Source organism: Rhinichthys klamathensis, unplaced genomic scaffold (genome assembly GCF_029890125.1).
Source record: "Rhinichthys klamathensis goyatoka isolate OS25496 unplaced genomic scaffold, OSU_Roscu_1.1 h1tg000015l_1, whole genome shotgun sequence".
NCBI lineage: Eukaryota > Metazoa > Chordata > Actinopteri > Cypriniformes > Leuciscidae > Rhinichthys > Rhinichthys klamathensis.
In genome coordinates, this window is record NW_026606567.1 from 2,070,258 (window position 1) to 2,091,898 (window position 21,641).

At 37.7% G+C, this 21,641-nt stretch overlaps 1 protein-coding gene across 1 annotated transcript in view; it reads right to left on the reverse strand.

The window, feature by feature from the left end:
* The window catches only part of tbcd (tubulin folding cofactor D), a 52,943-nt gene that overhangs the window by 9,883 nt on the left and 21,419 nt on the right, over positions 1 to 21,641 (reverse strand). Inside the window, exons 15-32 of the mRNA XM_056272504.1 lie at positions 16,380 to 16,437; positions 16,067 to 16,096; positions 15,867 to 15,952; positions 13,924 to 14,004; positions 13,776 to 13,849; positions 11,363 to 11,480; positions 11,226 to 11,286; positions 11,111 to 11,133; positions 10,985 to 11,016; positions 9,394 to 9,456; positions 9,180 to 9,256; positions 9,015 to 9,096; positions 8,420 to 8,538; positions 8,241 to 8,332; positions 7,919 to 8,059; positions 3,422 to 3,505; positions 3,172 to 3,330; positions 1,704 to 1,842 (exon numbers count right to left, since the gene is read on the reverse strand). Coding sequence (XP_056128479.1) covers positions 1,704 to 1,842; positions 3,172 to 3,330; positions 3,422 to 3,505; positions 7,919 to 8,059; positions 8,241 to 8,332; positions 8,420 to 8,538; positions 9,015 to 9,096; positions 9,180 to 9,256; positions 9,394 to 9,456; positions 10,985 to 11,016; positions 11,111 to 11,133; positions 11,226 to 11,286; positions 11,363 to 11,480; positions 13,776 to 13,849; positions 13,924 to 14,004; positions 15,867 to 15,952; positions 16,067 to 16,096; positions 16,380 to 16,437 — 1,519 coding nt within the window. The remainder of the gene's footprint in view (positions 1 to 1,703; positions 1,843 to 3,171; positions 3,331 to 3,421; positions 3,506 to 7,918; positions 8,060 to 8,240; positions 8,333 to 8,419; positions 8,539 to 9,014; positions 9,097 to 9,179; positions 9,257 to 9,393; positions 9,457 to 10,984; positions 11,017 to 11,110; positions 11,134 to 11,225; positions 11,287 to 11,362; positions 11,481 to 13,775; positions 13,850 to 13,923; positions 14,005 to 15,866; positions 15,953 to 16,066; positions 16,097 to 16,379; positions 16,438 to 21,641) is intronic.

Genomic DNA, 21,641 nt, shown 5'->3' on the forward strand with positions numbered 1-21,641 from the left:
CAAATGCTAAGGGACATGGTGCCAATCCCACTTGCTCCGTTCCAGCTAAATTTGTTTTGAACGAATCCTGGCCCACTGGAGGAGCTGTGGTTTCGCCTCTAAGCCGTTTACACCCAGTGCACTTTGAGGCCAGGACGGGCACAGACTTGCATTTGTGGCAAAATTTCTGTTTATTCAAACACATGTCAGAAATTTTCTTAAAACACCAAAGCGTTTCAACACCAGCTTATTTTTGAAAACCCAAAATAACGGACCACTTTTGTGTTGCAATTCTTGCAAATCAGAAATGAAGCAACGCTTAGTAAAACTACATGGTCTAATAGTCTCAATTTCCCTGAAACTATTCATGGTCACCATAGATAGACAGACTCTCTGGAGAACAGAGTGTCGACGGCTCCCTCTGTTGGTCGCTTTTTTGTCTTTTCTCACCACACAATTTATTCTAACTGAACCATACCCATAGTGTTTTTCCTCACATGCTTATTCTGTTGGCTGTGGTCTGGTTATGTGGTAGATTTATTTTCAATCAGGGGTCTGTGAACCCATTCCATGGAGTGAGACTTTTATATTTAATATAATTTATAATAAATATAATATTTATTATCATATTCAGCAATGATGCATTAAATTGATCAAAATTGACAGTAAATACATTTAAAATGTTACCAAGATAATATTTCAAATAAATGCTGATCTTTAAAATTTTATATTTAACAAACAATCCTGAAAAAAAGTATCATGGTTTCCACAAAAAATATTAAGCAGCACAACTGTTTTCAACATTGATAATGATCAGAAATGTTTCTTGCGCATCAAATCATCATATTATAATGATTTCTGAAGGATCACGTGACACTGAAGTAATTATGCTGAAAATTCAGCTTTGCATCACAGGATTAAATTAGTTCTTTTAAATTGTAATATTTCACAATATTACTGTTTTTACTGTATTACTGATCAAATAAATGCAGCTTTGATAAGCATAAGAGACTTCTTTCAAAAATATTAAAAATATTACTAACTTACACACATATCTTACCAACTTCCATTTCCACTTTTTAGAACAAACAACTAGTTATGTATTAACTTATTATTTGTTAAGCATAATGCAATATAGTAATGTTGGTTATCGTTCAAAATACTGTCAACTGATTAAAAATGTAATTTGAATTAACTAACATAGTCAAGTATTAATGTTAACCCTTTACAATAAGGTCTAATTTTGTACTATTAGATAATGAATTAAGAAAGTGAACTAACAACGAGCAACACATTTTTACTGCATTTATTAACCTTTGTTACTGTTAGTTAATGAAATATTCATGTTAGTTTACAGTGCATTAACTATATAACTGTGTTGTATTAACTATATAACAGATACATATTTTGATCTTAAAAATTTTATTAGTACATGTTAAGATTTACATTTAACAAGAATAATAAATGCTGAAGTCTAATGTAGTTAACTAATGTTAACAAATGAAACCTCATTGTAAAGTGTTACCTTATTAATCTAGAGATCTAAATTGATGTTTGAAAGTATGACTGAGAAAAAAAAAACGTTTTAATACTGTGTGTTTTAACGTTTAGAAAGGTTAAAATCCCCTGTTTTTTAACAAATTATACTCAGCCACCTCACAAGGGAAAAAGAGGCGGCTGAGGGTGAAGTGTGTTTTAATGGTTGTGTTTATGTGGTGACCTACTGTAGATTCGGTGAGGCCACCCACAGACACGGAGAGGCCCAGGAGTGTGTGGTACTGGTACTGAGGCAGACGCAGCAGCTGCGTGATGTGAGGAAAGGCCTGTGCCGCGGCGTTCCAGTTGAGGGAGTTTCCAGCCTCTCTAGGGTACATGTAAAAAAAACAGAGATAGGTCAGAGATAAACATGAATGAAGCATTTGGGATGGGACTTTTTATTGAGCTTCAGCTAAAATGGTAAGCAATGAAAATAAAAAGATGTGCTTTTCAGACACTTCAATGCAAAAGAGCACCTCCCAAATTTAATGGCATAATGTAAGCTGCTTTAATGTCTGACGCACCCGTTGCATGCAAATCAGAGGTACAAAGAGGTGTAGGTAGAAAACTAAGACACCTAAGCCAGTATTGAGGCCAAAAAAAAAAAAAACAGCTCTTAATGATTAAACGCATTTCTAGCAATATCTGAAGGCAGACAAGTTTTGGAGTTTTTTCTACAATCAGAGAGAATACAATAATGAAAACCGACCGTTTGAGCCAAAGTCACGGAGAACCAAGATTTAAAGCCCTTAATTCTACTTTAAACTAGCAAATGTTTTTCCATAGGTAAATGTAGTGTTTGTAATAATAAGACCATAAACACTAAAATACTATATAATGTAGTATATAAACCAAAAATACAAGTGGCCTAAAAATATTATGAAATTATAGCTACAATTGACCGAAAGATAAAAATAAACTTCCTCATTCCTCTTGCGCTATTAAGTGGTGATGCAGTGAAAAAATGACTTTTAATAAACTAAAGTTTATTTAAAAATCAACTAATAAATCACATTTATATAAAAATCAACCCGCAAATTATTGTTTATAAAAATCTTAATTGCACATAAGGCAGTTTTTATACCAACTTTTTTATGATTTGTTGTTGAAACGGTGGTTGTAATAAAAACTTGTTTTGTTTTCATGACAGATTTATTCAAACATACATTAAATAATGAAGACGAGGTTAAATAAAATAGTTGAATATAAAATACAGTGCATATAATCAGCAAAAAGCTCCTCTTTAATACTAATTATTTTCTATCTGACAATCGAGTTTATGGAAACCGAATGGCTTTCCTGAGGTAAATGTTACTTTACAGTACATTGTTCACAAGCTGTTTTATTGACATCTTTCCACAATTGAAACACTGATAGAGTGATCACATGAGACATGACATTTCAGTAAGTTGTACCAGCATACCTTTTGATGTTCATGTATGTTTATTTGGTGCTATAACGGTTTTGTCTGCGCGATCAGCTTAGCGAAGAAAAATATTAATAATAACAAATATAGCTGCAAGCAGCAATCATCGGGGTTCAAGTGCTTTCGTACACATTTTTCGCACAACACTAATATGGTGATTTGTAAGCAAGAAGTAGGTCTGTTTGTAAAACTGGACTATATTAACGTTCCAGAGCACGTGTGGTACTCACGGAGGGAAGATGCTCAATAGCTCCTCCCGGTGGGGAATGTGTGGTACTGCAGGCTTCGTGCTATGGAGCAGCCGCAGGAAAACGGTGCCAGCATGGGCTCGGTAGCGGTCAATCTTCTCTGCTGCCTGCTGGGCCAGGCAACACATCATACGCTGAACACTACAGAAAATGAGAAAAATATCTGTGAGCAGTTGTCAATGTGCACTTGGTTAGCTATGACTGAAGTTAAGGGAGACTGATAGTGCCTCACAGGTCAGAGGAGAGGAGCTCTGGAGCAGACGCCACCACCAGCAGGGTCACGTCCATGAGACTGCTCATAGCTGCCGCCCTCACCCTGAAACAGAACGAGAGCGAAGAATCTGAGCTACACTGTGACTGTCAAGAGAACCACAACCACACATGAGGTGCTTCACATATTTGTTGATGCTTTGTTAGTCATGAAGGCATTACGAGAATTGCACATGTTGATTGTTGACATTTTAAGCGTCACGTTGAGGTTTTGCTATCCCTGGAGGCACCTGTGGGGATTTTGAGGAATGCAGGCCGGGTACAGCGGAGCACAATAAATATGTTCAGCGTTATATTTTTAGGCAATATAGTGTATGATTGTAATAGCTGCCACTTTAAGTTTAAGTTCTGGTCAAATTAAGTCAAATTTAAAATTGGCTAAATTAAGTGAAAGCTAAAATTTTACATTTAAAAACTAAATTAATTACATTAATATACCAGGGCTATACACCATTATTTACATTAAATGACAAATAATGAGTCAAATAAAGCATCTAACAAATTAATTATTAAAATGATTAATTTCTTAAATTGTATTGCATTATTTTAATAAAACTAAATGACTACATTAAAGGGATAGTTCACTTTGGAATTAATTTTTGGTATGTTTTAGCTTACCTCAAGGGCATCCAAGATGTAGGTGTCTTTGTTTCCGCAGTAGTTTCAATTTTGATATTTTTAGGTCAAACCGTTCTTGTTTGTCAGTCATATAATGCAGGTCTATGGTCACTTCCTCAAAGAGCATGCACAGAGAAGTCCAAATTAAACATGATTTAATGACTCGTAAATGTAAGTACTCATTGATGGCCTAAGACACGAAACGAGCGGTTTGTGTGAGAAAACAAACAGTATTTATATCGTTTTTACTAGGGCTGACTTCTAATAGTCGAGGATTCGACGATTCGATTCGGAGAGGTCTGATTCGACTGTGAACCTCATAGTCGAATAGTAGGGAAGTGTTATGTAACCAATAGGGGTGTGACGGTTATTATATAACCGTGAGACCGACGGTTATAGTTGAACACCGTCATTAGAACTCTATAACCGGCAAAACCGTGCTTTGCAAATATTTTTTACAAACATTTTTTATCATAGAGAATGTTTAAATACTAATATCATCTTACGAGGGAAGCGGAGGCGGAGTTAGTGGTGCGTCGGAGGCTGAGTGCTGGAGATGATTCGGGAGAGGTCTGTGCACCTTTACCGATCAGAGCACGCGATGACACGGAGTAAAGCCTTGTTTATACTCGACGCGTCCGCACGAGCGCGAAGGTGCGCACGGCAAAAAATGATGCGTTGGGTGCGCAAGACCGGCAAGAGTCAAGACCCCATTTCGCTTGGCTGTGTGCACAGCGTTTTTTGTAGCCGCATCCGAGGATGAACGACTTCAAGCCGAATCTGCCCGAGCATGTAGGCTACGTCTCACCGCACCGGCTCGCAGTTTGCGCGTCTAAATTGCAAAGTTCATTGCAAAGTTTTTTTGTTAAGGTTTTGTTTACTGTGTGTGATTTATTTAAAACAAAGCACGTTCATTGCAACGGTTTTTTTTTTTGGTTTTTTTGTTAAGGATTCATTTAATGGAAAGCACATTCACATCTAGTTGTCTTACTGTTCATTTTAAATAAACGTAGAGCGAGTTGTCCTATAACAGACGAACAGTTACTCAACCGAACGTCTAGCTGCTATCTAAAAAAAAAAAAAAAAGGTTCGACTATCAGTCGACTACGGCAAAATCTAACGAATCAGATTCGAATATGAAAATCCTTAGTCGAAAACAGCCCTAGTTTTTACCTCTTGTAAACACAGCCACGTCCAAGTGATCTGATGGCGCCGGCGCTTCGGTCTTTTCCGGAAGTGATCTCTCGCGCGTGTACGTCACTCATACAATTGTTTTATTTTTTTATTGTTTTCTTTTACGACAGTTTAAACATCACGGATAAGCGCAAATTAGTACCATTTTAATTAGCCGTCTTACCTACAATCTCTGTTCTATGTAAACAATGAGTGACGTACACGTGCGAGAGATCACTTCCGGCGCTTGCCGGAAAAGACCGAAGCGCCGGCGCCATCAGATCACTTGGACGTGGCTGTGTTTACAAGAGGTAAAAACGATATAAATACTGTTCATTTTCTCACACAAACCGCTCGTTTCGTGTCTTAGGCCATCAATGTGTACTTACATTTACGAGTCATTAAATCATGTTTAATTTGGACTTCTCTGTGCATGCTCTTTGAGGTGGACCCCATAGACCTGCATTATATGACTGACAGACAAGAACGGTTTGACCTAAAAATATCAAAATTTAAACTTCTGCGGAAACAAAGACACCTACATCTTGGATGCCCTTGAGGTAAGCTAAAACATACCAAAAATTTATTTCAAAGTGAACTATCCCTTTAAACTGATTCAACTTATCATTGTTATATAATGAAGATGTAAGGAAAAACTCACCCAAGACACAGAGTTGTTTTATGGAACCCATTCAATATTAGTATATGATAATAATAGTTATTTTTATTTTATTTGATTAAATTATAAAATAAAACACACAATAAATAGCATAGCAATATGATACTGTTGTACTGTAAAATAAATACACGTTAGTATTATTAAAATATTTTTATTGCACTAAATAATAATTAAACAAACCAATACATAAATGTATTACACGATTAATACTATTGTACTGTAAAATATAAAGTTATTTTATTAATATTAATAATAATAGTTGTTATTTTTTTTGTATTTTATTAAATAAAAAAACAAACAATAAAGAAATATATTACTATAGTAACACAATTGTACTGTAAAACACATTTTTAATAAATAATAATAATAATAATAATAGTTTTTGTTATTATCATTAAAATATTTGTATTTCACCAAATTATAATAATTTAACAAACCAACAAAGACATGTATTACTATAGTAATACTATTGTACTGTAAAATAAAAGTAGTATTTAAATTAGGGGTGACCCCAAATAGTCGAAGATTCGATGCTTCGACAGGAAGAGCCTGATTCGACTACCAATCTCACGGTCGAATCTTCACAGAGGTGTTATTAAACGAGGATCATGTCATTTTGGCTATATGAGGGTGCTCAATGTAAGATTTCACATAGAACTACTGGTTTTCTGTCTATACGATAATATACAGCCTATTATGATAATGCGGTCAATAAAAATGTGCAAAGAAAGAAGCTTTTAATAAATATTTTTAACGTGCGTGCAGCGTGAATAAATCCAAACACAGATTTAAGTTTCACTTTCGATCCGTGACCGACAGAGGAGCGTCTTGGCGGCAGGGATTTAAATCTTTAAAAATGTCTGGGATGAGAAAATCTAAAGATGCACACCATCAGAAAGGATATTCTCCAAGGCTGGATTTAGCAACATGATCGCACTTCTGCCGGGCAACGTTAACAAGTTGGTTTTCCTCGGGACATTCTAAAACGCTTAACGCTTAAAGACTCAAACGGACACAGACAGAGTGAAAGACTGGATTTTTTTCTCGATCAGGTCTGGGTACAAGTGATTTCAAAACATTTCAGCTGGTTCTAATGTGATTTTTGGATACTGTGTGAACACGTTTAGCTAAAAAGACTGACGCTCCAGTTTAGCGTTTATTGTTGTTTCTGCAGATAAAAAGACAAAGTTGACAATCCTGGCCATACTTTCGTTATTTTAATAATTTCTTTATTTTTATTTTATTAATTGATCACTCAGGGTGATCTAATTGAACTATTTGTGAGTTGTGTTTTGAATATTCGTTCCCCTGCACTTTAGGCATTTTGCACACATTTGTTCTGCATCTTGTGACTTGATTCTGACTTATTTCGTTTTGTATTTTTATTTATTATAAATGTATATTGTGTTCTTAATTGTGGATTATTTTTCAGTGCATCGATGTTGCGCTGTAGGCCTACTTAGAGCGTGCTCGTACAGGCAATTCAGCCGATTTTAATTTGATTTGCATGTGAAATGCAAATCCTATCTGCAGTGTGGCCTTTCTGCAGTTATTTATGTTATTTCTTAGTTTTATTGATCCGAAATGTTTTTATACATTTTCTTCTTTGTGTGATGTTCTGTTAAAGCCCCGCCCCCTCCCCAACACCACACACATGATTCGACTATTAGTCGACTATAGTCAGGACTTGACGATTCTGATTCGTCTATGCAAATCCTTAGTCGGGAAAACCCTTAATTTAAATAAAACAAATAATAAATGTATTTTATAGAGCAACAGTAAAATTACAAGACTAATAGCTTACGATAGCGGTCTTAATTTCTTTGCTTTTATTTTTGGCAGAAAACCGCAGGGAGATGTAGCAGATGTAGTTCATGTGGAGGAGCATTTACTGTGACCCGAGGCAGTACCTTTATTTTGACGTTTGAATACCACGACAGCACTGTTGCACTTGTATACTGTGCAACAAAAGGCAGCATGTGAACTTACCAGGCCCCTACGTCCCCTCTGCTGTCCGTGCTGTAGTCGTTCATACAGCCCAGCAAGGCTTCATACACAGGCCTTATGTTGCCCTCACATAGGACGCGGTCCGGGCTTCCTTGTGCACACACTCCTACAGCTACACACACCCTAAGAAGACAAGAAAGCACAGGACACATGGACATGCAATGCAAGACGGGACAAAGCAGTGAAACTAGACATGAATTTCAGGTCCTGCAGGAAGGAGCAGGCGTTGACCAAGCTGGCTCACGCTAAGCTCTGGCAGACTGGTTCTTCAAGCGCAGAGGAGACAGGAGAAGGTGTTACTCACTGAGACATGGCTGTGGCCGCATCCCTCCTGGCTTCAGTTCGACTCTCCTGTTTCTGAGCAACTCTGCAGGCAGCCTGGAGCCCAGGCAAGATCTAGGGAACACGTAAGAGTATGCATACTCAGCCTAATGGCTCAGATTCACACTTGAGCTGAAAACAAGAGGCGTTATGAGGTGCGACCTGCTGTAGTTTGCCATGGATCATGAATGGAGGGAGTGAGCCCAAGGCGAGAGCGCAGCCACAGCGTGACAGAACCTCGGGACTCTCCAGGGCCGACAGGTATTGAGTAACCAACTGATCTGTGTGGCAACAAATTGATGTAAACAAACAATAAATGAACAAAAGTATGTGGACATCAAGTAACCACACCCAAAAGTACTTGTTCAACATCTAACTCTTTCCCCGCAATTGACGAGATTTTCCGTCATTTATGACACAACAACTTTCCCGCCATTTACACGGTTTTCCGGCAATCTGTATTTTCACTGTTATACGGTAGGGGGCGCTGTTACAGATCTTCTGAAATAGTAAAGCATCTCCGGATCCAAAAACAAGCGACGAAGATGATCTGCGTAAACCAGGAGCGGATAGAAGCATTGCTTGCGCACAAGTAAGCTAACGTGATCACCAAACATTCGACACGATGTAATTCAAAACTGCCTAATGTTACCGAATGAAATGTCGACCCAGGAAAAGGTATAGGACATTGGCGGAGAAAGAGTTAATAATAACAACCACAACCTGCTATTGTATTAACTGAATTAGTTTCCTGTACCTTGCATTTTCAGGTCGGCTACCCCGGGTTCAACCTGATAACACTGCAGACACAACGCTGCCAATGCTGAGACCGCAGCATCCTACAGAAAACACATTATATTCTCATAACGGCCACATTCGGTACAGTTGTAAGGCCTTCTGGGTGTTGAGGTGGGGCCTATACCTGTATACCCCGTCTGGCACCGCTGGAGAACAGGTGAAGGTTCTTCAAGCTGTCGTCTATTAGCCATTGCCAACCAGCTGAAAGAAATCAGAATACACATTAACTCACAATCACAAACAAGTCGACAACATTACAAATCCATGAAACATCCGTGAGACATTTGTGGTCAAACATATTTAAATAATGCAATTGTAAAGAGGTGTGGTTGACTCACTGATAACTGGGTCATCTTTAAAAGGCATATTGGAGAGAGAGAGCTTTTCAATGAGGCCACAGACTGAAAGAAAAAAAGACAAAAGGAAAAGGGTTTAAAAATAACTTTTTAAAGTAACTGGGCCATCTGCAATGTCTTAAACTTCTATTTCCTGAACTATTAATCACTGATTCTTAAGATATGGGACAAAACACGTCCCTCAACTTTATGTGCCATTAGTTTTTGGCAGCATTTCCACTTTGAATCAAATGACTTTTTCCAATGAATTGTATTTAACATTTAACTTGATTTTATCTTTAATTTGATCAAAATCTCATGCACATTACCTTAAACCGCCTGTCATCATACCAGAATTTGGTTGATTTTTTAAAGGAACAATATAACAGCATTATAAATTAAACTAAAAATTTTTACTTTTTATTTAAAAAAAACAACTTTTTTTTTTATAATTTGCTAGCTACGGATGCACCGATATGAAAATTTTGGTCGATGCCGATATCGATAACTCTCAAAAAATATTTGAAAGCCGATATATTGACCGATAAATCGAAATCCAAATTTTACATATTTACATAGTCTCACCATTAAATCCATGTCCCAAGCTCACAATTATAATGGAGTTCTCATTATAATTTTATGTACTAAGCCTATATGACAGACTTGCAATTCAAACCCACTGTGAACAGTGTGCATCTGAAGTGTCTCAGCTGAAGGTTATAATCAATTATTTATCGGTTTTTATATATCGGCCAAATTTTCTTATTGGCCGATACCAATATGGTGGCCGACATATCGTGCATCCCTAGTGCTTACCCATGCCAAAAAAAAAAAATCTTGCTTCCAAATTGGTAAGATAAAGCGATATTTAATGGTATATGGGGCGATTTTGGACAATTCTGATGTTATGCGGTCACAGGTGTATGTTTGTAAAGTAATTTAAAACAGCTTCGAAAACTGCTCAACCAATCATAATCAAGGAACGGAACTATCCATTTTATAGTAACTATTTAAAACATGCAGCACTTAAAGAAAAAAGTGAATCCAAGTGCTGAACACCTGTCAAGCCTGTCATGATTGAAAATCAGCGTGTGCTTTTTGTGATTATTATGATTAATATGTAGGGTGCGCATAAAGATGATCTTTAAGGTGTTTGTTATTGAGTTGATCAGAGTCTTCGTCAAAACCACCATATAATCGGATAACACGGACATCTGTAATTTTCTTCTGAAGAAAATGTTCTGGTGGTTTTTGCCAGGGGATTTTTGTACTAGCCCAAGTCAAAAGAGCCCACCCTAATTCTTATTGAAATTATGGCTCCTATTTGGCTTAGGTCCCGCCTTCCACCTTCAAGTGATTTCTGCACCCTGTTCATGGTCAGCCAGAGCAAAATTATAAGTGGTACACACCTCTCTTTAATTTGAGGAATTATTCATGTCTGTAACAGAAAGCTAAAGATTTCTTCAAACCACTAACTAATTAGTATGAGCTATAGTAGTAATGATGCTTGCTTTATGTCACGCACACTTATACATTCGTTTAGAATTTTTAACATGTGAAGCACAATCAATTCTACAGAAAAATTATTTCTTACCAGCTGGTCTCATTAGCTCTCCACCAAATCCCCTAGGGGAAAACCAAACCAAACATCAGTTACAAGCTATAGAAAAATAAGTGCCCCTGATGTCAATTAGTGCCAGGTTATGAAGCAAGTGCTTACCTGTACTGCTTTCTGTCAGAGAGCTAAAGCGAACAAACATATGGAGGATCAGTTGCAATAAACTGCTTTTTGTTTCTTATTTCACGAAATAACACAAGAGACTAATTCTGCAGACCTTTTGATGAATGTCTTTAAGGCCTTCAATGGTGTCAGAGGACAGGAAATCAGTCACTGACCTACAAGGAAGCAAATGCATTAAATAAAATAAAGTTATGGTTAGGCAAAGCTGTAATAAAGAAAAGCAGGTGTAACCTATTGCTCTGGGTGGCCAGCTCATAGAGAGCATGAGTGATCTCAGCGCAGGCCAGGATGGCGCCGTGACGGCGGTGTAAATCCATCCCTGTCGCCATGGGCAACAGCTGGGGTAAAACTGAAAATAAAAATAAAAGGTAAGAAGGCACACAATTTTAGGCATCTGTGTAGAGGTGAAAAAGGTGTGTTGAAGGGTTGGGTTTGCTCTATGTGTATAAATGAAAACCAATGCGAAAAATGTTCATCAACAACACCAAGGTCATTAAACGATAACCAACTATAGCAGCAAGCCTGTTGATATAGTCAATGTTACCTGTGTTAAGCCACAAACCGATTACATCACCGCCCCCACAACCGTCGTTTTAATGTTTTATAGTAATAAAACTTATTTAGTTCGCTTAGAGAACAACAGTCACTGACTGACAATGGCGGAAGATTTGGTTTCAAAGCAAAATGTAAAAGCGCCTATTTGGGAATATTTTGGATTAAAGGGATACTCCACCAGTTTTTCTTATTAAACTATGTTATTCCCTTAACTAAGACGAGTTGATACATACCTCTCTCGTCTCAGTGCGTGCACTATATCGCTCTGTATTGCCGCAAAACTATGTTAGCACTTAGCTTAGCCCATGCATTAAATATGGGCCAAGCAGAGAAGCGACCAAACACTTCCACGTTTTCCCTATGTAAACACAGTTACTCGAGTAGTGTAACTTGACCTGGGCTGGTGACACAAAATAAACCGTTGCGCTTTTCTAAGCGTTTAAAATTGATGACTATATTATATGGCGGAATACCATAACAAGTGCTTTTGAGCACTTCGACTTGGCGCAATAATATCTTCACTCGTGAAAAGTCCCGGCTCCCGCTTCCTCTCCCCCTCCCTCTGACATTTCCGTCAATACAACCAACATGACTTTTACTACCTGTGCTGTGCTATTAGCAAACTGCAGATCATTTGCAATGGCGGACTTTGTAGATGATTATGACTTCTTTGTAGAAGACCCAGAGCCATATCTGTTTGAACCCGAGTACACGGAGGAGGAATTAGCTCTTATGGACCGTGAGAGGCAAGAAAGATATGATCCAGAACAGACCGGAGCTGGCGAAAGACCACGGGCAAACAGCAATTGGTGGTGCAAGTGTGACTGTTGCGAACAGATGCCGACCGAAATTGAGAGCCTGTGCTAACTAAGCTAACTAGCTTCCAACAACCTGTTACTTCGTCAACTCCGCTCGAACTACTACTACCGGCGCATGTCACGTTGGTTGTATTGACGGAAATGTCAGAGGGAGGGGGAGAGGAAGCGGGAGCCGGGACTTTTCACGAGTGAAGATATTATTGCGCCAAGTCGAAGTGCTCAAAAGCACTTGTTATGGTATTCCGCCATACAATATAGTCATCAATTTTAAACGCTTAGAAAAGCGCAACGGTTTATTTTGTGTCACCAGCCCAGGTCAAGTTACACTACTCGAGTAACTGTGTTTACATAGGGAAAACGTGGAAGTGTTTGGTCGCTTCTCTGCTTGGCCCATATTTAATGCATGGGCTAAGCTAAGTGCTAACATAGTTTTGCGGCAATACAGAGCGATATAGTGCACGCACTGAGACGAGAGAGGTATGTATCAACTCGTCTTAGTTAAGGGAATAACATAGTTTAATAAGAAAAACTGGTGGAGTATCCCTTTAAACCCAATGCTAATAGGGAACCTGCAAATGGTTGTGTTTTTCATTATGAATAATAATGAACCCAGCAATTAAGTGTCCACTGGTGCGGAGCAGAGTGAGCATTTCCAGTTCATTCCTATGAAAGCTGAGCTTCACACCGCGCTGGCTCCATTTCCATAGGGATTAATTGAAAACGCTTTATCAGTGATGAACTGTAATAAATCCAAACATGGATCTCGCATACGTTGTTTGCGATTGTGGTTGCTGAATTTTCTGTTGCTTTAATATAAAAACATGAAAGTAATTTAGAATGATTGGAATTATTAAGAATTTCACCGTTTAAATTTTTGAGAGACGTTTCGTGTTTTACCAGTTTTCATAATGTAGAGAGAGTGTGCTAATTTATATGATACATAGCCTATAATAAATCAGAAACTAAAATGAGGAAAAATAAACCATGACATTCTCTTGATTTGGGCTTATAGGGGGAAAGTGCACTAATTCTGATGACATGTAAAAAAATAAATCGTTGCGATTATGATCTTGGGCAAACTAATCGTTATTATCAGTTTAACCATTATGCAGCATGGCGAACATGTGGACAGTTTTCATTGACTAAAACTTGGCTGAAATACCTAGACATTTAAACAAAAACAGGACAATGTTAACTAAAATGAATAAAATGAAAAGTACATAAGGCTAAATGAAAAAATAAAAAGCTGACAAAATGAACACTATTCTCACCTGTGTTGGCCATGTATTCAGGAGCCTGGCCAGTTAGATTGTGCAGTGCTTTCGTGGCCAGCTCTCTGATCACCCTAATAAATGCAAACACAGCTTTAGTTCAAATTATAAAAACAAAAAATCCAAATGAAACAGTACGATTACTTACCCGTCCCAGTGATTGATTTTCATAGCCACCAAGTGGTCAATTAAGGGTTTGGTGTATTCCTCAAAACCAGCGATGTAGACACTGAAAAAAATTGTGAATTAGTTTTACACAGCCATTTCTGACTGTTAGTATTCAATAGGGGGATTTTGCCACTGCCACATGTAAATGACAAGGATTATGATTTGTTCATATGCATGTAGGCGGTCATATGCTAGGGAATTTGGAGGCTCAAATTAGCTTGTCCTGAGAAATCAACAAGACTAAATGGTCACGACGAAGCCTTGATTCCCTCTCTAACTGATCAAATGTTTCAGTTTGAGGAACAATCATAGCTTATATGCATTTATATGTATTTATATGTGTGTGTGCAACGACAGCTACTCCACAAAACGAACTTGTCAATCCATCTTGATGAATGAAGGAACAAACAGGTGCGTTGAGAGGTCAGTTTTACTCGCATGAGACTTTTGGAATGTTTTGAAAAGTTGCCTTGTGAAAGGGAATCGAACCAAGAAAATAAGTCCCAAAACAAAAGATCTCGACAGTAGGACTGAAAATACCTTAAGCATGCCTATTGTTCTGATGTCAACAGTTTCTGAACAGCCTAGTTTTACTGTTTTAAAGCATATGTTTACTAAAAAGGTTTGTCCAGACTGCTAGGGGACCACGAAAAATCTGTTTTCAATGACGTCGCCTTTAAGAGTGTGTTAACCCTTGTAGTTCGGTTATCTTGGTTCCTTTGGTCCAGACCAAAAAAGAAAATACATTTAGTTCTGGTTCGCTTTGCGTTCTCACTGTCATTTTTAACACAGAATCTTAAAGGGATACTCCCCTTTTTTTGGAAATAGGCTCATTTTACAACTCCCCCAGAGTTAAACTGTTGAGTTTTACCGTTTTTGAATCCATTAAGCCGATCTCCGGTTCTGGCGGTACCACTTTTAGCATACATCATTGAAGTGGACAAGACCATTAGCATTTCTAAAAAAAAAATGACCAAAGAGTTTTGATATTTTTCCTATTTAAAACTTGACTCTTCTGTAGTTACATCGTCCACTAAGACGGTGGTACCGCCAGGTACCTAAAAGTGGTACCGCCAGAACCGAAGATCGGCTAAATGGATTCAAAAACGGTAAAACTCAACAGTTTAACTCTGGGGGAGTTGTAAAATGAGCCTATTTCCAAATAAAGTGGAGTATCCCTTTAAGATACAAAGCAAAAAAAGGCTTTTGTGATGTATATTTTGCGACAGAACTTGTCGAACATTGTCAACAATGCTGTGTTCTGGGCTAAATGTGCTGGTTGTGTGTGCATAGCCTAAATATGATGGTTTTTGATGGAGCTGGCAACTTGTGAAGAGCTTATAAAATGTGTAAAGGAGTCAAAACAGCAGCAGGAATCCCTCCGTCACACACAAACGAAGATCTGCAGCGAGGACACGTAGTTCTGATGCCTGTACCCAACTGTGATGGGCAACATCGCGACTATGACGAGAAAAAACGGAGAATTCTGTCCTTTTTAGGGTTCATGTCATCATGTCCTGTTTTGTTGCGTTCATATTTCAGTGGAACTGCACCAGAGTTCATTGGAAAGTGGAATGAGACCCATCTTTTCAGCGGTAAGACTCGAGTATGGCTCTTTGCTGCCTAAGGCTAGCATTTTTCACATTACTTTTTCACTACATTGAGATGACACAGTCAAATGGTGGCATTTTTCAGAAGGGTGGGACACAAGAAAGGGACAAGACAGACACGACAGCGTAACCACTGCATCACTCATAGATGCATTCAAAACATACCGTGATTGTGCTTTGATTTGTCTGATTGTCCTGAGAAATGGGGTGTATTATAGATCTACCTGAGGCATGTACACTGAGGAACAATAGAGTTCAATTAAGCACACCAAAACAGCTCTTAGTCACACATTGTCACCTCCTTACTCCTCACCTAATAGTCAAGTAGCAGTTATTCAGGTTACCGACCGTGAAGTAGTCCGCCGCTGTGACAATGTCTATGCCATGGGGGAAAGTGCCCTGTGGAGACAGGATATCTCAGAGGATCAGATTAGACACACACTACAAATCAATGCAGGTGTTAATAATGGACATGAATAGTCTTAACGTAAGTGTATTTTCTTTTCGTCGTACCTGTCTGCCCACATTCTCTTGGAAAGCAGCCTAAAAGAAAAGGAAGCAAACATTACATTTTCTAAAATGTCTTATTGTGTGCAAAAGTGTGAATTTCGTTCCCCTGTTACAATACTTTCTCCTATCCAGATGTTACATTAAGCAAACATTTTCGGTCATTTACCAAACTCCTTGTCAAAAACGCTATTTTCCACATTTCCAGTTACAAAAAAAAAGGGAATGCATATTAGAATTGAATATACCCCTTTATGGTCATCTCTAATCTCTAATCTGTTTTAAAGCAGCTTTAAAAAGAATTTCAGCATAAACTCACAGATGCGGCCTTTCTGCAGGTGATGTTCCTGTCGAACACAGTTGCGATGACCAGCGCACTGTAAAGGCAGAAACAAATGAAAGATCATAGATAGAATGACATCTATCTATCTATCTATCTATCTATCTATCTATCTATCTATCTATATATATATACTAGGACAACTGTTATTATATATCATGTATCCTATCTCTTGATTTTGTTAGTTTGGCAGCCTGAGGTGATGCACATTTACCGCTTTCACTCAAACATGTACAGCTCTAAACCTTCACATCTTTCACCCCCAGTGATGAGGCATATTATTAAAAAACTAGTGTGTAGTTCTCATCTCAAAACTCATCTATCATTTCAGTGCCCCCATAAACCTGTTGCACTCTTTTCCCTTTATTCCACCACTCCTCCTCCTCCTCCTCCTCAATCGAGCTGTGTGAACGTGCCCGCGAGGTATTCCCACCGTCACTCACAGCCTGGGAGAATGAAGTACACAAACATACCCAGTACACACGCACAAGCCTACGGGCTTAACATGGCCGTGCTGGTTTCGATGAACAACTGATAGTGGCCTGGAGCAGCATAAAATGGACAGGGACTGAACATGCATGCAGAGCTAGACGCGCCACTGTTATTGTTTTATAATAATGCCTTACGGAAACCACTGAAAACGTCTGCTTGTGCAAAGTGCAGTGTAGTCGACTTTAAGAGACAGTTCTTACTTACTTTCTTCCAAAAAACTTTCTTCTTTCATTCAACTTTTGCTATATTTCAAATCTTTCGAAGTCATACAATACGTTTGTGTGAAGAACAAACCAGAGCGACCAGTACAACTTCTTCCAATTTCTCCTTTTGTTCCCCTGAAGAAAGTCATATATATATTTGGAACAAGATTTAGTTTGAGTCAATAAAGATAGACATCATATCTGAGTGAACTTTTCCTATAAATGAAGTGTCCCAAAATTGAAAATGTACATGCTGTGAAACAGAGGAGACCATAGATGATTTATTATTCTTAAGAATCTTTTTTTTTTTTTTTTTTTGGTAAACTTTTGTATATATAGCCTACTACTGTTCAAAAGTTTGCAGTAGGTAAGATTTTAACATGTAAAAAAAAAAAAAAAAAAAAAAAAAAAAAAAAAAAAAAAAGGGAAATATTATTACAATTGAAAATAACAGTTTTCTAATTTAAAATATTTTAAAAATGTAATTTATTCCGGTGGTTAAAGCTGGATTTTCAGCATCATTACTCCAGTCTTCAGTGTCAACTGATTCTTCAGAAATCATTCTAATGTGATAATTTGATGCTCAAGAAACATTTATTATTATTATCAATGTTGAAAACAGTTTGATCATATTTTTGTGAAAACTGTGATTCTTTTTTTTTTTCACGATTCTTTGAAAGTTCAAAAGATCAGCATTTATTTGTAACAACGTAAACATCTTTACTGTCACTTTTGATATATTGAATGCATCCTTGCTAAATGGTAAAAATAAATAAATAATTTAAATCGGACCCCAAACTTTTGTATGGTAATGTATATATAAAAAAAGAATTGAGGAAAAAAAAATAACAATAGCGTAGTTTCATGCAATGACACGGTTTCTGAAAGTGTCAGTAAGCTCATAGAAACAGCCTATGACTGGTGATGAAATTAGAACAGGACTCGACAGGCCTTCAGACTGGGTGCCAAATGGTGACCGAAACCCACGACAACAGACGAAACCTGGCAGCACCGTGGGGGTAGGGAGGAGGGAAGTTACGGGGAGGGCCAACAAACCGAAGGAGCAATGAAAAAGCACAGTCAGTTACATGCAGGCCCGCACTTGTCCTAAACAGTGAGAGGGGGAGTAGCAGAGCATCTTTCAGCTGTCATTCTCGTAATATCATTATGTTACGGTGACTGAAAGGCTTACTGTTGAACCTTGAAAAAAAAAAAAAAAATGCTTTCTGCTGATGAAACGGTTTCGCTGAGCTGATTCACCACTACATCACCACACAAAACGAACATGGCAGAATTGCTAGAAGAATTAAAGAATACAGTTACACAGCAAAACCCCTAACCATAAGTCTGAGTAATAATAGCAAGCACCACAGTTCAAGCAAATACACAACGTCCTTGTGGGACACCGCAGAAAAAAAACCTTAGCTATCTGAAAAAGATCCGTGAAATACTCGCTGTTAGAGCTGTCACGATACCTAATTTAAATTCAATACCCAGAAATGGCGCATTTCAAGGACGAGAATCCATAACCGCATTATTACAGTTTTATACGGCTGCAACAACTAATCGATAAAATCGATAATAATCAATAAATGAAAATCATCGACAACGAATGTCATTATCGATTAGTTAATGGACAATGAAAAAAAATTCCGCCAGTCGCGTCAAATTACCGCACTGATTAACACATTTCTATGGACAAAATAAAAATAGCGGAGGAAAAGGAGTGAGCTGTTGCGGGATAGGTGCGTTATCCAAGCCACCCCAAAACATGAGAATTCTTCCTTTTAAGCATCAGGCTAATGCATAAGCATGATGTTTAACATGGTTTGCCCTGTCAGGCGCTTTGATTGTGCTATTTAATGTGTGAGATATGTTTCCTCAGTGCAAAACTTGCATTTTACGGTTATATCCTTATCTGTAAATGTTACAAATTCACGCGAGTATTTCCATGTTGCAAGAATGCTCATCCTGACAGTCTGCGTTGAACTTCAGACTTTACCGGATGAGCGCCGGCGCATTAAAGGATGAGACAATTAATATACAGCGCAAAAATAGTAATTTTGCTGAAATATCTGTTGTTGGACGTTAAAGTAACACTATGTAGTTTTTCAACCTTCATAATATATTTCCAAGACCCTTGTGATGGTACATCGACTTAAAATAGGTTAAATGACTCTTCTGCCACAGCCTGACGTGGTCTGTATCGCTTTTACTCGCACTATGTAACTTCGGGTTTCGGGTAGTAACCCGAGCACAAAAAGAACTACAAAATTCGACTGCTTTACGGCATACGTCACTTCCCCCACCACTTCCTCAAATTGTCTATGGCCATTGCAGACATCCCAAGTCTATAGCGTCTCCCTGATGCCCGCAAATTAGTTCAAATCTGCCGGAATCTAGAGCGCACATGCGAGACAGAACATACTGCGCGCATAACATACATAGCGCGAGCATGGCAGAGAGTGAGAGACCTTGCAAGTGTGCCTCAAGAAAGCTAGTCAACACGCCACCCCCTGTCAACAATCCAGTCACCAAGATATACCTCCCTGAAATGACTTCTTGCAGGTTGGAATGTCTGCCATTGTTGATTCCAAAGCCAGTGCTGGATAAACAGCGAGCGTGTGCGTGCTACAGTAGGCTGCGGAAGGCTAAATTATTTATGACAGCAGTAATGGACAATTCTGCTTCCAACCTGTAGGGCGACCGCTGAGGAAAAGTTACTTGGTGTTACTTTAAATTTAGGTTTACAAGTCTACATGTAATTGAAGTATTTTATGAGAGTAGTAACTGTAAAGGAATAACAGCGTGCAATTGAATATAAATGTACGACGTTTATAGTAATAATCGACCAACTAATCGATTATCAAAATATTAATTAGTTGCAGCCCTGCTTAGTGCTATTGTAAAATCATAAAGGTTGTGATTACATTAAATAAATATATGTGCTGCGGGTTTCTGAGTATAGCGTGGTGCTTTAATTATACAGTATATATGCGTGTAGGTTGCACGTTTCTTCCAGCGTCTTAAGAGTTGCTCAACTCACAGTACTCAGTACCACACAAACTCAGTCTCTGCATGTGCGGTTTGTTTGGTGTTCCAATAACGTGCATTTGGGAACACATATAAAGTGCGCTTTGTGTTTCATAGCAAAGTGTTGCACTGTTATTTTTATTACCACAAATTTATTTTTTGATTACTCAATCGTCATTTTTTTTACAGATTAGTCGATTACCATAGTTGTTAGCGACAGCCCTGAGGGTGTGTTCACACTTGTAGTTCGGTTCACTTGGTTCAACATTTAGTCCTGGTTGCTTATATGTCATTTTTAACACCGAACCTAAAGCTACAAAACAAAAAAGCATAAACATGAGGTCACAACCTTATTTATTTTTTCTAACAAAGATCTGAACTTGGCCAAACGCCATGACATTTCATGGTTGCTACAGTAAAATATGAAAGAACACAAACTTATTTTCTTTCATACGTTGGCAGACATTCCAACCACATGGAATCTGTGCAGATTTCCAAAGAATCAACACAGCCTCCACCCCTTGCTTGTTGTTTTAGTCAGTATTTAAGCATTATTTAATTTGATAATGCTTTCAGCTACCAATAACAGCACAGTACTCTCAACATTGGTTAACGCATTGAAATTCATTCTGCAGATTTTCTCTGAAAATCAGTGTAAAACAATCTCATCAGTCATGTGTATCAAAGCATTACTCCATTTTTGAAGAATCTTTAAGCAGGTGTGCAACTGTTGTAGTCCATTTTAGAGCTTTGGCAGAAGTGAAGACTGTCAAGTAATTATTTTGGTGTCATTGTCACACAAAACAACCATATGACTTCAGAAGACTTTTTGTTGTTGTTGTTTTGGAGCTTAAACTGTAAAATAAAAAGCCATATGAAGATTCTTAAATTTTCTTTGGAACTTTGTGTTCTTTTGTTTTAGTTTTTTGACAAATCAAAGGGAGTGGTTCTCATTGGTTAATGGTTCTCATTTCAGGTTTGCATCCCAGCATTTGCATTCCTATAATTTTCTGTCTAAATGATCAACTTTGGGAAGTTTGTCATCTCTGGTCAGGTTCATACACATTTTTTTCCTGTACATTTTCATCACTTATCCATGACTTTTGAGGTAAATATTTATGATCTAATGTTACATTATAAAGTCTAGGTACAATACGTAAAATAAGATTAACAATCCATGTTAAAATGTATCATAGCATATCTTAACTAAAATTAATGACTATTAATGCTATTTGTTTTAATAAAAAGTACAAGCTGTGAGACTGTCAGACGTTCCTCCATGCAGAGAACATAACGTCACATGACTTAAAATAAATGATCAATTAAACTAAACAAAAAAGATAAATAGATAATATACAGTAATAGTAGCACAAATAAATACAACAGAATAAAGAAACAAATGAAAGTTGTATTCAGGTACAGAAATACTACATTGAATAAACTAAATTAAAAAGACGAATCCTTAAAATTAAAGTTACAAATGTTATTCAGTCAAGAGCAGAGTGAATTTCTT